Below are 15,731 nucleotides of genomic sequence, written 5' to 3' on the forward strand. Positions count from 1 at the left end.
CATTCCCGCGGGTCCGCTTGTTGTGATTTGAAAATTCCGCCCGTTAGAATCACGTGATGTCGAAGGGCTCCGACGTAGCTGAACACGCCTGCAAAGACGCAAACCCTGCCCCCTAAACGCATAGCTGTGCGTAGAGTATCCAGAGAAGCCTTTGTATTGTCATGTTAAATAAAGTTATTTTACTTCACGTTTTGAAGCGCGTCGTGTCGTAGCGTGTTCCAACTAACGCATTTATTCCTCTTTTTTCTTCATGATTTCGTTTTTCGTGCCAGAACAGGAGAATCGGTGCTGTTGTAACAGTCTCATCTTAAACGCTGTATACCAAATAACGTGATTATATACTAAAGACGTTATTCAGTAGCATCTATCCTTCCCAGAACGATAAATTGTCTTTACTTCCTCTTTATTGTTATTTTTTTTGTACTTGCGCAGTTTTCGGAGCACAACTTTTTTTTTAACGTTTCCCTTAAAAAAAATGACGTACCAAAAAACATTTTATTTTTTAAAAGGAACTTATCTGTCTCTGAATTTTTTTATTTAGTTTTACAAATAGTGTTGTCCATTGCATGTATGTATTATAAACGTAATATGCTATTTAAAAAAAACACAAACACAGTTTAAATTGGATAACAAATGACCATAGCTTTATTATTATAGGGTATAGGAGGCATTAACAAACATTAGCCATTTAATGTAATAAAAAACAAATATAACAAAATACAATCCACTCTTCCCTAGCCAGATTGTATAATAACCAAGCCTCTGTCCACCCCAAACCAGAGGAGAGCTTTACCCTTATGAAAGCTGCGACAGTATAAAATAAAACTTTTAAAGGGGAGGATGGGACGCTCGTTCAGGAACAGCTCTTCACGATTTCAGCTGGGGTAAAGAAAACTATCCCTTGCACTCTGCTATTTATTTGAATTCAAAGTTGTCTCACCCCGCAAACACAGCTGATTGCACCTATCAGCTGTGTGCGTTTTCCCGCCGCAAAGGCTCGTGCTACCTGCCTGACAGCATCAACCAAAATGCCCTGACCTGCACTTGCCCTCTGAATGACCCCTTAACCTATCTAATGTCCAGCAATAGACAATTACAGCGCAGCTTTAGACAATTCTGGTAATATTTTAATGTCACTGTTGAAGACTACAAACAAAAATAAACACAAGGAATTAGACAAAATACAACAGTATTTCTGCCAGTGCCTCAGAAATGTGTCTAGGAATGCTGAGAAAAAAATCAGAAAAAAAGAATCCTTCATAACATCGGGATTACATATGACTGCACTGACTATGAGATCTACCGTATTGGCTGGATTATAAAACGACCCCCCGGAGTTTGAATATTAATTTAGGAAAAATGAAAAATCTTCAATATAAGGCTACCTTATAGGAAATCTTTAAACTAGTAAATATTAATTGACATATAAACAATTTTTTCATATTTAATAAAAACTATGATTTTTATGCACATCTGCCCCATGGATTTCTACTCTGACCCCCAGATATGCCTTATACCCTCCTATTTGCCACTCTGCCTCACTGATATGCCTTATACCCTCCTATTTGCCACTCTGCCTCACTGATATGCCTTATATCCCCCTATTTACCACTCTGCCCTCCAGATATGCCTTATTCCCCCATATTTGCCAGTCTGCCCCCTGATATGCTTTATACCCCCCCCCGACTTACGAATGCATCCCTAGACTTGTCCTCCGTGCTCCAGACTCCCTGGTGTCAAGTGGGGCAGCCGGTGGACGTTTGCGCGATGTTAAGTTTAGTGCACATTAGTGCAGGGCATGACAGGTTTGCTTTGAATCTTGGAGTCAGCCTAAAAAAGTTAGGAGCCAGTTTTTTCTTTGAAATAAAAGGGAGAAGTTCCTAATAATTTCAAGGTAGTCCAGGAGAAAATGGACTATGTGAACAAATTTAAAATCAGTAATGCGAGTACTGAAATTTCTGGATTTTAATCTTAAAACTCTCAGCTGGCTGCTTGAGCTGTCACATTCTCTTGGGTGAATACTTTTAAAATTGGTACAGCGTCTTTTAAAACAGATTCAAGGTCATCAATGCATTCTTCTTTCACTGAACTGAATGTGCCTAAATCTTTGGCTATCTTCAAGAAATCCTGTCTAGGAGACCATGCACTTTCAAGTCTCTAGTGATTGTTTCTAAGTACTCATCTGCTTTCCCATTGTTGATGTATCTGACATACGATATTAACTCTTCTACTCCTCCTTTTGTCAGTTGATCGGTCTACCATCAAACTGACACTTTTTGCCTCATTTAGCTCACAGGTGAATTCTTTCCTGATTATAGTGGCAATATGTGAGATGAATTCCTTTAATCTCTTGTCATTTGCAAACTCACAGCAACCCCTTGTTTTCTGGTCACCTCTAACAAACCTTCAAATAAAATAGGCCTCATTAACTAAAACTTTCATATGGTTGAACATCCCTTCATCCATTTTCTTAACACATATAGCCAATGGTGTAGCTTCTGGAGCTAACAATGCGTGTTTGGCCTTTACACACTTTCCATGCTTTGTTGAAGGTCTCCAGTTTAAATGGCACATAAAATCCGTTCACAGTCTTAGACACTTGGACAGCAATAAAGGGAAGGAGACACAGACCTCACATATGGCTATACTCGTGGTATGGTCATTTTACTTTAAATCTCTTTATTAATTCACAGGCATTGGAAAATATATACCAGTCAATATACAAGGTTCCAAGAAAGCAGAATCATTCTCACATGGAACAATAGTCATCTTCCATACGGCGCAAAAAGATACACCCAACCACCTGAGTTTGGCAAGAAAGTAAACAATCAAGCTGTGTACACCAGCCCATTTTTTTCTACATTTTCCTTAAACCAAAATAAACAAACAATAACTAAATAAACACAATTAAGTGAATTGTGTGTGTCCAGGGTGTCTACCATCGCTTACAAAATTAACTACCCTGCACACCGTTGCCAAGGTCTCCCCCCAGAGTCCCTCGGAAGAAGGTGTCTGTCGCTAAGGACGTGTTCTCTATACAAACTAGTCTACTGAAAAGCTTTGAGAAGACTTTGTGTGGGAGTCTAGGTGCTTGATATAAGGAATCCATGTCATAAATAACCTTTAAGTCTTAGGCTTCTTATTTAAGGTAGTTTCCAAAAAACTAATAAGTGAACCTTTGGATTTAATAACTGGCCAAACTTCAACTTTCTTTGCATCAAGCTGACTCACGGGCATATAAAAAACAAGATTAAGAAGAATATAAGAGCGAATAAACGTGAACATTTTTAAACTGACTAAGCAGGATGTTAAAGCTAAGGAGGATAATGGCGAGAAATGTGATGGAGAGGAGAAGAGGCAGTATAGGGGTATATTTCAATGGAATATAATATACTGAACTTTGCACTCCAATAAAAGATAATAAAATAAAGTTATTTAATGTGCAATAAAGTAACTATATACACGCATTATGGCAGGAGAGAAAATGAAAAGCTTAATCCACTTTGCGCCTAACATGACGCTAACTCATAAGATGAATTGTATGTGCAAACTGCAAATAAATAACAAGTGTAATCAATGAATTATTACATCAATATAATTACATAACATTGTGATATCAATTTCACCGTTGTACAAAAAAGCAACAATATAATTTATTAATATTGTATATAGTATGAAATACCTTCTTTCAATCAATTATAAAGTTCAATGACATCAATTTACTTTATTGGTAAAAATTAAGTGCATAATTGAGAATAAAATGTGTGAATATAGTGCCATTGTAATTACCGGTATTTATAAATACAGACAGTAGATTGACATCAAGTTTACCACGGTAATAAATAATACAAGTTAGGGATATATAATTCCTTATCTATAAACTCTTTTACAATCATGAACATTTATAAATACTAAATATTCAATAGATAAATGCGCTCACTAGAGCTATTTCTCTTGCAGGTTTCTTAAAGAAGGAAGTACTGATTGTTGATCACTCCTTCATCCGCTGAGCCGATTAGAGAGCGGCATCTAGACTTTACCATAGTAGTCGAGGAAAAGATTCCCACAGTGGTGCCCACCTGCCATAACCCGAACGCCACCTTAGCACGATGGCATATATCTATTAGACATTGGTCTAGATTTGTTTAACAATGACCTTCAGAATGTCATTAAATTGTTGCAGCTGGGCCAGAACTGGGCACTGACTTTGTGGTCGGGGTTAGCAATGGCTTAAGACTGGATGCAGGCATAGCCCTCAAGTGATGGTATCGGTCAATGGCAAGCATTTATTTTGTGATGGCGAGGGAACCCAAATTTCTTTTTGTTGTATTAAGTAATAAAAGTGACTTTGTTTTGCCACAATCTTATGTTTTTTGATTTCACATAGTTAAGGCATGCTTAGGGAATACATTCTTGTTAACTCATCTTTAATAGTATCTATCTATCTATCTATCTATCTATCTATCTATCTATCATCACTATTCTTCCATCCATGCCTCAACCGACTTTTGTTTTTGCCAAATAAATGATAGATCTACATGTCCAAACTAGTCCAAAACATTCTTTCACAAGAACCCCACAAAACAGAGTGCTTCCTCTTCTGCCAAGTAATGCGTGTGATGACGGCGTGCAAATGATTGCTCATAGCTTTCTGCCCTCAGCCACTTCACATGGGCAACATTATACAATATTCTGCATTGAGAAAGGTCAGTGACCTGTGAGGAAAGGTATTTGCATTCACTATTGTTCTACCCTTTCCCCAGTGTTTCTAAATTATGTCACCATAGCAACCCCTACATGTTTAGCTAGGTCCTTTTCAGTGTTCTTTGGCTGCTGCTGGCACCGCACTGCATTGTAATCTCTGACAGTGCCCAGGGCTGTGCGGTATCTTTAACCGGTAAGTATACTATCTGATTCCCATTACCGCCTTTTAATCACTGCCTGTAACTTTTTCATACCGCAAAACATGTCATTTTAGTGCATTTGTTTATGCATTTAAAAACTAAGTTCACAAGACTGCATTATGTGACATTTATTAACGATCCGTTAATAAATAACTGTTTTTATCTGTACTATAGTAATGTTCTTTTGATGTTTTTTTGGAATATCTGACATGAAAAAAAATATCCAAAACTTTTAATAATTTTAATGATTTTTTTAATAATAGTAATGATTTTTTTGTGTACAGGTTAATAGAGTCGAGTGGAATAACTCAAAGCAACCTAACCTATCAGTTATTGCTAAGTGTTTTATGAAAAGAAGTGTTATTCCAAAGTTAGCATTTCCCTGAAATTTTGGACTGTGTTTGCTTAGAGTTGTACAATGTTTGCAATTTACCGTGTTCATTTACATTCATTTATATGGTACTGGAACTATAAGTTATTACTAATGTCATTTCTAATTGATTCTATTGAATCCAGTTAACTGTTTTATTCTGTGAATAACACATGTGTTTTCACTCAACAAATTGTATTAAATGGATATCCACCCTCTAATGTCTTTTGCTCTGTTATACACTTGTTTCAAGATGTTCTAGGAAATATATGAATATATATATATATAACAATTGCACTCCAAATGCCAAATTTCTGCCCGGTGCCAAATAACTGCAGCAGTAAATAATATAAAGTCCAAAAATAGTTACCGGCACTCCAGGGACTTTGCAAATGACCACACAAACAACTTCGGTTTTCAAGTCAACGTTTCAGTCTTGTTTATTACAGACTTTCATCAGGACATATATATATATATATAAATATAATACACACACACATATATACGCACATATACACTGCTGACAGCACCCAAGTTTTTAATGTATAGTACTTTGCCTGGAATACGTTTATCACAGATCTTCTATTGTAGGCTGTTGTTCCGTGTGTTTTTTTAACAAGCTAATAATGGCTATTTAAATGTAAATTAGAGCAGTTAAAAGATAACAACTATACAGGGTTGTTCAGATGGCATCATAGAAAGAGGCAGAAGCTTGCTTTTACTACTAGTTTGAAATGTCCTGTATGTGATCCTGCAGGATTTATCTATGAATAGTAACAAAGGATATCGAAATGGGTCAATCATGATTTATATATTTACAGTATATAGCTGTTCTGTAACATGTATTTTAGACAGCAGGAAAAGTAAAGTTGGACACATATAACTGGGAAAGGCAGATTAAATGAATAGGAATAAGAAATTTGTTGCTCTGTGGCTGTGGACTACAGTTCCCATCATGCTCAGTGAGAAGAGCCAAGATTCACTAAGTATATTGCGGCTGGTAACTCCCCAAAGCTGGAGTCATAGAGGTTTACTACACGTAGTTCAGATAGCTGCATAGTTAATGCGTTTGACTGGATAATTAAAAGTGTGCTACTCCCTAGTTGTCAAAAAGGACAGATAAATACTGTCACTTTAATCAGTTTTCCATGCTAAATTACATTGTTATAACTCAAAATGCCTGCTTTAAATCAAACATCGCTCTCAGTTTTACCAGGGACATCATTTGGCAAGAAATCTATCATTTTAAATGTAGTTATTTAAGAAGAGAAATTCTATGCTGCATTTCACACTTCCCTTTCTCCACAAGCCATCTGCAAGGTTCTAAGAGTATGAGGAGTTCCCAAGAAAGATGCTTATATTGACCTTGAATAGCTGGTAATGACATCATAAATAATCATTCACCTTAACACTCATGCCCCTTCGACCCATCTAGGGCCACCTCTAATACTATTTACACTAGACTATTTTGTCCTCTTTAAGAGACTGCAAAAATGCCCTTTTTTGTTACCATTTAGATACCATTATGTTTTACACCATTATTGTGTGTTTACACAATTTCATTTAATATTATTTTCCTTTTTCATCTAGACATAATTGTAACTTTGAGGGCTGTAGGACACTAGTAATACACTCAAATGCACCAAACATTCTGAGCTCTAGTAGTAAAGCAGCCCAAAAAACATGCTTAATGTGCATTATCTGATCCTGTCTAAAACTATTTTAAGAATGGCAGATGAGAACCATTCAGTCCATCTAGATAGGAGTAATCTAGTAGATGGCTAGATGGGTTCTTATTTACTGTCAAATTCTATTCGTCTATTAAAACATTGAAGACCCAAGGAAGCATGTTAATGCTGTCCAAAGCCTTGTTATACACAAACATTGTTAGTGGCCACAAAATCTTTTAAGCAGCCCTAAGGGGACCCCCATGGCAACTCTCATTTGACTGCAGAGTAGAAACATTGTGGCTAAAAAGGGATATATTACACTGTTTATACATTTTGTATAATGCAGCAGGCCCTTTATAAAAAGTCGATGGGGAAACGGCTACATGAAAAGCAGTAGAATGACCTTTATGAGAAAACCGTAGTTGAGTAACTTTGAGGAATCCATGTCTCTTACATTCATTAAGGGGCCCCAAGACCCCTGGTGGCCCCTAAATCTGCTTATATGATGGAGTCAAAATTTTCTTACATTCCAGCACAAGCTACTGAAGTACAACATTTAAAAATGTAATTTTGTTGTGAAAGTTTACATATGACCTATGACCAACCTAAAGCAACAATGCCCTCTTTTTTTCCCTTTTTTAGGTAAACAAACAGAATCCTTAGCTGGCAATGGCTGCCCAGGTAACTGAAACATCTCAAACATCTAGTCCAGGGATTTATATAACATTATATATTTTAAAAGCAACATACAATTTATTTTATGGGGCTTCATGGAGCACTTCCTTTTTAGGGTAGCAGTTACTAGAATTTCAGTTTGTGTTAAATAAAAATAATAAATGTTGCAGGTTTTTTGTATTAAACAATCTCAAAGTAGCAGCATTTTTAGTAGATGAAAATTCAATAAACACTCTCCAACTTGGGTGATGTAAGTAACATATGTTATCGGTGAAGAGAAGCCTGGACAACGTTCAATGTTCTGATGTTTTATGACAGGTTGGTCATTTGAAAGACATCGAGCTTCAACATCAGCCACAACCAAGCAAAGTCTTGTTTCACCTCCCTGCCACAGTGACAGAGACCCCGCACAGGGAGCCATTTATCCAAATATCACCCATGCCCGATAATACCGTAATGGGTGTAGGACAAGATGGTTTAATTTCAGTTTGGACTCCAGACCTTAAACTGAAGAAGAGTCGGTCTATTCTGGTGGGTGTTTCTATAATGTGCTATATAATAACATATCTTATATGCATTCACTACTATTAGGAGATTATGGTGTAGAGAAAAGGAAGAAGTTCTGGTCTTAGTGCCAGGTAAGCCAGGCAGCTGCCTCGGCGCCTGGACCAAGAGGGAGCCAACAGTCATCCCAATGTGTAGAAGTCAGTCTTCTACCTGATAGGGGTGCAACAGAATCCTCAACATTTTTTTTTCTTTTTCAAATCTTTTATTAATTTGGTAAAATTGACAACCTGTGAGGGACATGCACAACAGATGTATGCCTACATTGGCATTCTAAAATATAATAAAACATGTAGTGCACTAGTTTAGGGCGGCAAAGGGGCTTTGTGCCTAGGATGCTCTTTGGTCTCCCTACTTTCTATCAATGTATGTACATTAGGTACCCATCTTGCTTCGCCACTAGTGATTAACTTAATGCCTGAAGAAATACTTTCTTTTTTTGAATTACATATATTTTATAAAAAAATATTAGCTATACCTGAGCTTAAACCAAGGAACTAAAGTTTTGTCAATTTGCCTACTTTGCATAATAGTAGACAATCCTGTTGAACAGCTGGAGACTATCATGTTTCGTTAAACCTACATTTTATAGTTCCATATGCTACAAATACCTATGTAATATTGTATACCTATTAAAATAAACAGGCATATACCATAAAGAAAAGTGGTGTGCTTATTTAATTTTTGTTGGATCTGCATGATTATTCTTCAACCAAATCGCATCCAGAAAGAAGCCCCTTTGTTGCCCCACAAACGGGCACACCATGTCTTCTACATTGAACATGCCAATGTAAGCATGGATCTCTTGTGCTTATCCCCCACAGATCCAAATCTCCAGATGAGTACCACGAGTGACAACAAAGCACATGCTATAGGTAGTTTTAATGAATTCATTTAATTATGCTATAACACTGTAATAAAACAGCGATATAACAGTTTACCTTTACAGCAAATTAAGGATTACAACATGCATAGACCGTAAATTCCACAACACTTATTGTGAGCCACAGAATAAAAGGACATGCATATCTTTTGGCCTCATTTATGCAGCTATTTTCACTTCCATGTATTACCTCTACCTTCATAGGATGAAAATAAGCAACAAAACAGAAAAATCAAATGGATCTCAGACTCCATTCTAATGCCTCAATACAACAAGCTAATTATTGGGACTTGGTAAGGACACTTATTTGGCTATCCATAGTGGTTTATTACGCTACACACAAAAAATAAAATAAAAGTACCTGTACTCTCTATAATAGGTGGTGTTTATGTATATTGCTTTCTTCTCCATGAGATTTGTATATATCATGTATGCCTTTTTCCTAAATTACTGTTTTTGTAAGTAGACATCTCATTGAGATCTTTCATTTTCTGGCTGTTATCAGTAGAATGCATCAGAAAGTCTACACAAAACCAGGACCAGGACTGCCCAAATACTTTGGGGTATATTAACTAAAAAAAGAGTTTGCAGGAGAGTTGTGTTTCTACCTCACTTACGTCACTATTCATTATGGAGGGCAAGCAAGAAGGTCAAAGATGACCCTGCATAATGCATAATTCAATGTGTAAAGAGTCTTTCAATATCCTTGACTGATTTAAGTATACATTATACAGGCCCAGTCAAGCTCTTCCTGCATCGTAAACTTACAGGGGATGGCTCTTCATAATGTTTAGTGATGTCAAGGAGTGGAAACAGAGCTCTCCTGCAAACTCTCCCTTTAGTGAATACACCCCTTTGGTCCAAATCTGTAGGAATGATATGAAGAAGAGCAACTTTCATAACAGTATTATAATGGACTATAATAATTGTTATTTCTTTGCCCAAGTTTTTGAAATCAATTATTAAAGTGGTTTTTCTGTATAAATATGTATAATGGTACTGTGATATGTGTAATTTCAGTGACAGAGAGATACGCCTTTACGAACTTTCTAACTTTGAACCATACTGCCAAATTATTGGACTCGAAACTATGCCTCTTCACTTGGGATACAGGTAAATACACTATGCTGCTACAGGCTGCTGGGTTATGACATCATAGAATAACACTGCACTGAGAAACCTATACATATGTAGGTCAGCGTGAAGCAGGAGAAAAAAATCTGGGCAATAATATTGCTATACGTGTTATCCATCTGTATCTCTGTAGTATTTTTATGAAGTCATAATCTTCACCGTTGGTATAAATGGAAACACCACCAAGAAAACTAATAAATTGTATCTGGCCAAAAGTTATGGCATGTGAAAATTTGCATTATTAGAATAAAAAAGGGGAAAGTCTGGATATATTATGAATGGTGGGAAAACATCAATACGTACATTCAGTTAGATACCCCAACAAATACTGTAATAACGCAGAAACCTACCCTGTGTAAAACAAACCTGGCCAGGTACACTATATAAAGCTTCAAAGACGCGTTTCGAAAAGACTTCCTTGGTTCCACTGCGTTCACAGCCTATATTTTTTTGAGTTTTTGATTGAGTTTCATCATTGATTGGCCTTTGTAGCGAATCGAAATCCAGCCATACCTTTAGCTTTTCATTGGGCCAGCATGAAATATTCCAGTGTGTGTGCCAACTGCGTGAAGCTTCTTGCTTACTCGTCTGACATTAGTTTCTTCTTTTCTGTAGTCCGAGAGATGCAGATGAGTGTGTCATATATTTTGGTGATGAACAGGTAAATGAATGCTGAATTTTGGGTAAAGGAAGAAATGCGTTATCAATTGACTGAAACATTTATTTGATACAACAATGTTACTTGGATATTAGCAATGTAGGGTCGCGAAAGCCTGGCGGCCAACCCATGTCTGAAAACTGCTGAAGCACTGAGTCTTAACCTGTTTTATAAGCAACAAATCTTTTTATTGTTTTCTTTGTTGGTTATGGAAGAACACCATCCAGAAATACCTGCTTCTACCCCAATGTACCAGTTAGTTGTCTCTCCTTTAGTTCTTCAGAGTCCAGGTTTGAGCAGTTGTGTTGAGCCAAGCATCTTGTTAATGCTAAAAACATTAGCGGTTTGTACAGCCCGTAGAAAAGGGAACTTTACAAACTTAAGATGCTGTCAAACAGCCAACATTTACAGTCCCAAATACATTTAATTTTGAACTTAATTTAAACACATTCAGAGATGTCACAAAAGTTGTTGTAAGCAAGAACATATATTGCTAAATAAAGCTATTTCTGCTTTATGTTGTATCTTAGGGATGCGTCAACATCATTCTGGTTTCAAACGTGGCAGAAACATTGAGGTATGAAAAATACCAAAAATAATTTTCATTTCCGATAAAACTTGGTCGCCGTCTGCTTTACTAGTTGCTGTAATAATCATCTTTTCCTACTCCAAGCCTCCTCTTGCTCTGTAGTGTATGGTACAGAATTTCTTTGTGTGCGAGTGAATTTTGTTTAATTAACTACAGGAACTGGACAAAGAGCCAACTTATCGACGAAATCCCCAGTGTTAACATTGATTCCATTGAGGAGCCAGGGAATGTTAAATACATTCGCTGGAAGGTCCATAATGACTGGGTGACCCAAGTAAGTTGTCTTGAACAAAAATAAATCCTTATTTGTTTTGCAGATGACTGCAGGGAATATCAGGCCACTGTCACTACTGCCTCAAAATGTATACTTCTATATTATTCATTTGCTGAGAGCGAGTCACCATATTTTTTAGATTTGTCAATTAATGGATTAAGTATATTTTTTCAGGGGACTGATGCAGAAAACATGTTTCTAGTGAGAAGTCTTCACATTCTATTGAATGGGATGGGTCAAGCCCAAGTCATCTAAGTCTGGACACCAGTTCTTAAAAAAGGACGTTATGGAGCATTAAAGAAAAAGTGCAGTGGTGGACTAGAAAGTTAATAAGAATAGGACACTTGTTTTGAAGAAGAGCTAGAGATCTTGAAGTTTTTACATTCGAAAAAAAGGCATTGTTAGAGGGGATATGATATTATTATACAAATACATATGGGGACAATACCAGGCGCTCTTTGAGGACCTGTTCTTTAATAGGTCTGTACAAAGAACCAGAGGTCATCTATTCAGATATACCAGAGGTTTATCTAAAGCAGCAAAAAACGTTCTTTAGAGTAAGAATAATAAACTTGTGGAATTCACTATCCACAGATGTAGTGTTATCAAGTGCAATAGATGCCTTTAAATGTGGGCTAGAATACTGTTTAGACATGAGGAATATACAGGGAAATAACTGGTTATAATGACAGGATTAGTTATAGCTTGTTGATCCAGTGAGATTTTACATTTTGGTGTCAAACTGTGCCCTTTTTGAGGCACAATTGGAAATCACTGCAATGAGGGTTTTTTTCTCGCCTCATTTTGGATCAACAGCAAGGTTTTTGTCTTTTTTCAACCTAATTTACTATGTTACGCACCTTTTATCCCCCTTTGCAGATTAGATATGTTCATTCAATAGAATCAATTATCTCAAGCTCGAATGATGACTACACAGCTCTTGTGATTGGTGAGTGATCATGTTTGGATATGTTCCATTATGGTGTCACTAGAAACACTGTACAATTAAAGAGAAACATAGAATTTGGAAGCATCTAAAACATCCATTTTATTTTCATGTTATAAAGGATCCATAAAAAAACACCACATTAAAACATATCATCCTATAACTTGTAGCAAGATAGATGGCTCACAGCTTGGCCTAACTCTGGTTACAAATAATATATAAGTTAACAAAGGAGCCCTCCATTGAACGGCAGTCCTTGTCCTTTGTCAATGTGAGTGTAAGAATTCTGTATAGAAATAAACTAAATTACAATTTAAATACTTATTTACCTTCATGAAGATTGTACTTCTGCTGCACAGCCCAGAGTCTGTGAAATGGCTAGTATTAGTAATACAAAAAGTGTCTAGACTTTAGGATTAAACAAAAATACTTGGTTGCACATTTTTAATGTTTTATGGATTTTGGACAGGCTGTGTGGAAGGGACCAAAAACCTACAGCAAAGACTCCGAGACCTTATGGATTCGAGCAGCACACATGGCAGGCGCTCCATGCTCGGGAACGCTCCTCCCAAGAGAAATATCAGTGATGAATCCTCGTTCAAAGTGAAAAGGGGTGTCAAGACTTTTGATTTCTGCAAGGAAAACAACATCCTTGTGACTGGAGGCTTGGACAGGATAGTTCGTGTGTGGAATTCGTATGTTCCCGGGTATGAAGCATTATCCATTTAAACAATCCATGTGTGTTAATTATTGTATGTTGGAAGGGGTCAAAGTATGCCATGAGCAAAACACTTTTAGGTTGCTTCACCTAAAGGACAATAAACAAAAAGAGTTCACAATGAAGGACAGGACGTTTTGCACAAAAATCATGGAGATGTGAAATAATATTGTTCCAAAACACAAAACATTATACAGTATTCCATAACATATACACACATACACTACAAGAAATAAAAGATCCCTCCAATAATTGCGATATTATACCAGAAGGTTCCTGATATACCTCGATGTCTCCATTTTATATTCATTATGCATTACCAAGCTCAGCTACTCTGTGTCATAACTATAATCTTGGTGAAGAACGTTACTAAACATTACCTTGTGGAAGCTGCATGCTCCTGGTTATTAGTAATGTTTTTGAAAAGGGCCTGTGTTTGGAACAAAAAACAACTGGCAAAAATCAAATCAACAATATATTTTTAAACTAGCTTTTGATAATGTCATGTGGGCACAGATGACACTTATCTAGATTTTAAAAAATTGGTGCCGAGTTGGTTTTGGAATTGTGGGAAACACAATATCATTTGGAAATATAGCACCAGCAACTAACATACTATGGGGTATGAAAAACTTAAGACAGAACAATACATAAGGTAAAGCCTGCAAGCTTATAACTCCCATTTTTACAAGCTACTTTTATGAGCAGTACTGATTATGGGCAGGATCTCCCCTACCCACTCACTGAGCTGTTAAATCAATTTAGGTCTGTGCTTTTGCAGTACAGACTCAATTGCAGCTTCCTAATGGCTAGGGCTGGACTGGGGATAACTTGGCAGCCCAGGTCATCTATTGATGTAATTGCAGCCAACAGTTGGATATGAGAAAACACATTGTAGGCTCACATAGCGTGAGGCCGCCCATATCCAGCCAACAGCTGCAGCACCCAATGTGCTGCTGGAGAGGCAGATGAGGTGGATATCCAGCAGACCACCAGGCATCTGCCCAGTGTGCCATATGGCCGGTCTGGACCTGCACATAGCCACCCCACTATGTATTGAAGCGTAATACGACATCATATCCTGGTGCTTGGTTTTGTTACATCGCAAGGTGGTTGGATCAGTAAAGTAGGTGAATGGTCTTGCCCCTGGCCCTGCCTCCAGCCATGACCCCAATAAGGGTATCCTGCCTTGGGCACCTGAAATGTTGGAGGTATGTGCAAGCACATAGATTTCAAACTCAATACATGAACTTTCTACTCATGCAGTCACTTAATAACACGTGATTACAGCATTTCAGATTCTTTCTTATCCTTTCTAGATGGCCTACTGGTTTACTGCGTGGACACGCTTCACCCATCACCTTCCTGTGCATTGGAGATGGAAACACTAAAATATACTCAGTGTCTACAGACTGCACTGTTATGGTAACAGAACTTTTTGTGTGATTTCATGTACTAATGTGGACAAGTTGTTATTTGACATGTCATATTTGACATTCTCACAATCTCGTTATTTTATATACTGATTAACAATTAGTGCTTATAACCAGACCTCTCTTGTCTGGAGAGTCCAGTGTTCAAAATATACTATTTCCATAATTGTCTACGTTTCAAAAAATGTTTGCCTTGTTCACAACATATAATTGCTCACAGTTCAAGTTTTCTAAAAGCATGGCATGTTTGCAGAGCTGACATAATAACACCATTCTCTACCAAGGCTCCTTGTTTAATTAAAACCCAAGGTGACCCAGGTGTTTTACCTCATTAGATATGAATATGTGGGAGCTTTAAATAATTTGTTTTTAATTATAAATACTATTATTCACATTACTGAAGGTGGTTGCCCTGTATTTTCTTTTTAACTTTAGATGTAACATTGTATAAGCCATAAAATATTTTGAATCTTGTATGATGACATTCTCCTACGACACCCTTTGATGATACTTTCTTGGAAACAGGTGTGGGACATTGAAGACCATACTTGTCTCATCAATGTAATATCCAAAGCAAGTCAGATAAGAGGAGAAATAGCCACATGTTACTTCTCATCAAACCTCAGAGCCCTGTATGTGGCAGCCGATATGCTCTGTGTATTACAGCTCCAAGAACCGTAAGATACTCATTTAATGTCTGCTGGGCTTCTGATCCCCCACATTCCTTCCTTCCGTTGTTTGCTGTTACCACGAAAGCATTGTAATTACACATGTATGTGGTTTCATTTTCAAAACAAGCAAAAGTCCTTAGCCAGCTGAATATTAGATGTCATGCTACAGCTGTTTGATTTCCTATATTGTTTTATTTTCCCTTATAATGAAATGGTTTTCTAAAATGTTATATCACAATTAT

The 15,731-nt window shown here is 37.0% G+C and overlaps 1 protein-coding gene across 1 annotated transcript; it reads left to right on the forward strand.

Annotated features, from left to right (window-relative positions):
• Nucleotides 1-4,818: 4,818 nt before the first annotated feature.
• On the forward strand, nt 4,819-14,831 carry LOC128484274 (WD repeat-containing protein 64-like). The gene is made up of 11 exons (XM_053460639.1): nt 4,819-4,897; nt 7,587-7,625; nt 7,938-8,150; nt 9,271-9,359; nt 10,087-10,179; nt 10,816-10,861; nt 11,389-11,435; nt 11,604-11,721; nt 12,601-12,670; nt 13,137-13,374; nt 14,705-14,831. The coding sequence occupies exons 2-11, from the start codon at nt 7,614-7,616 to the stop codon at nt 14,829-14,831; spliced, it is 1,053 nt and encodes a 350-aa protein (XP_053316614.1). The 5' UTR covers nt 4,819-4,897; nt 7,587-7,613.
• The last annotated feature ends 900 nt before the right edge of the window (nt 14,832-15,731 follow it).

This window comes from Spea bombifrons, chromosome 1 (assembly GCF_027358695.1).
Source record: "Spea bombifrons isolate aSpeBom1 chromosome 1, aSpeBom1.2.pri, whole genome shotgun sequence".
NCBI lineage: Eukaryota > Metazoa > Chordata > Amphibia > Anura > Pelobatidae > Spea > Spea bombifrons.

Excerpts from the sequence above, each read along its gene's own strand:
- LOC128484274 (XM_053460639.1), top strand. Across the intron at positions 11,436-11,603 it reads AACGTGGCAGAAACATTGAG|GAACTGGACAAAGAGCCAAC; the intron begins GTATGAAAAATA and ends AATTAACTACAG. Across the intron at positions 13,375-14,704 it reads TGGAATTCGTATGTTCCCGG|ATGGCCTACTGGTTTACTGC; the intron begins GTATGAAGCATT and ends TATCCTTTCTAG.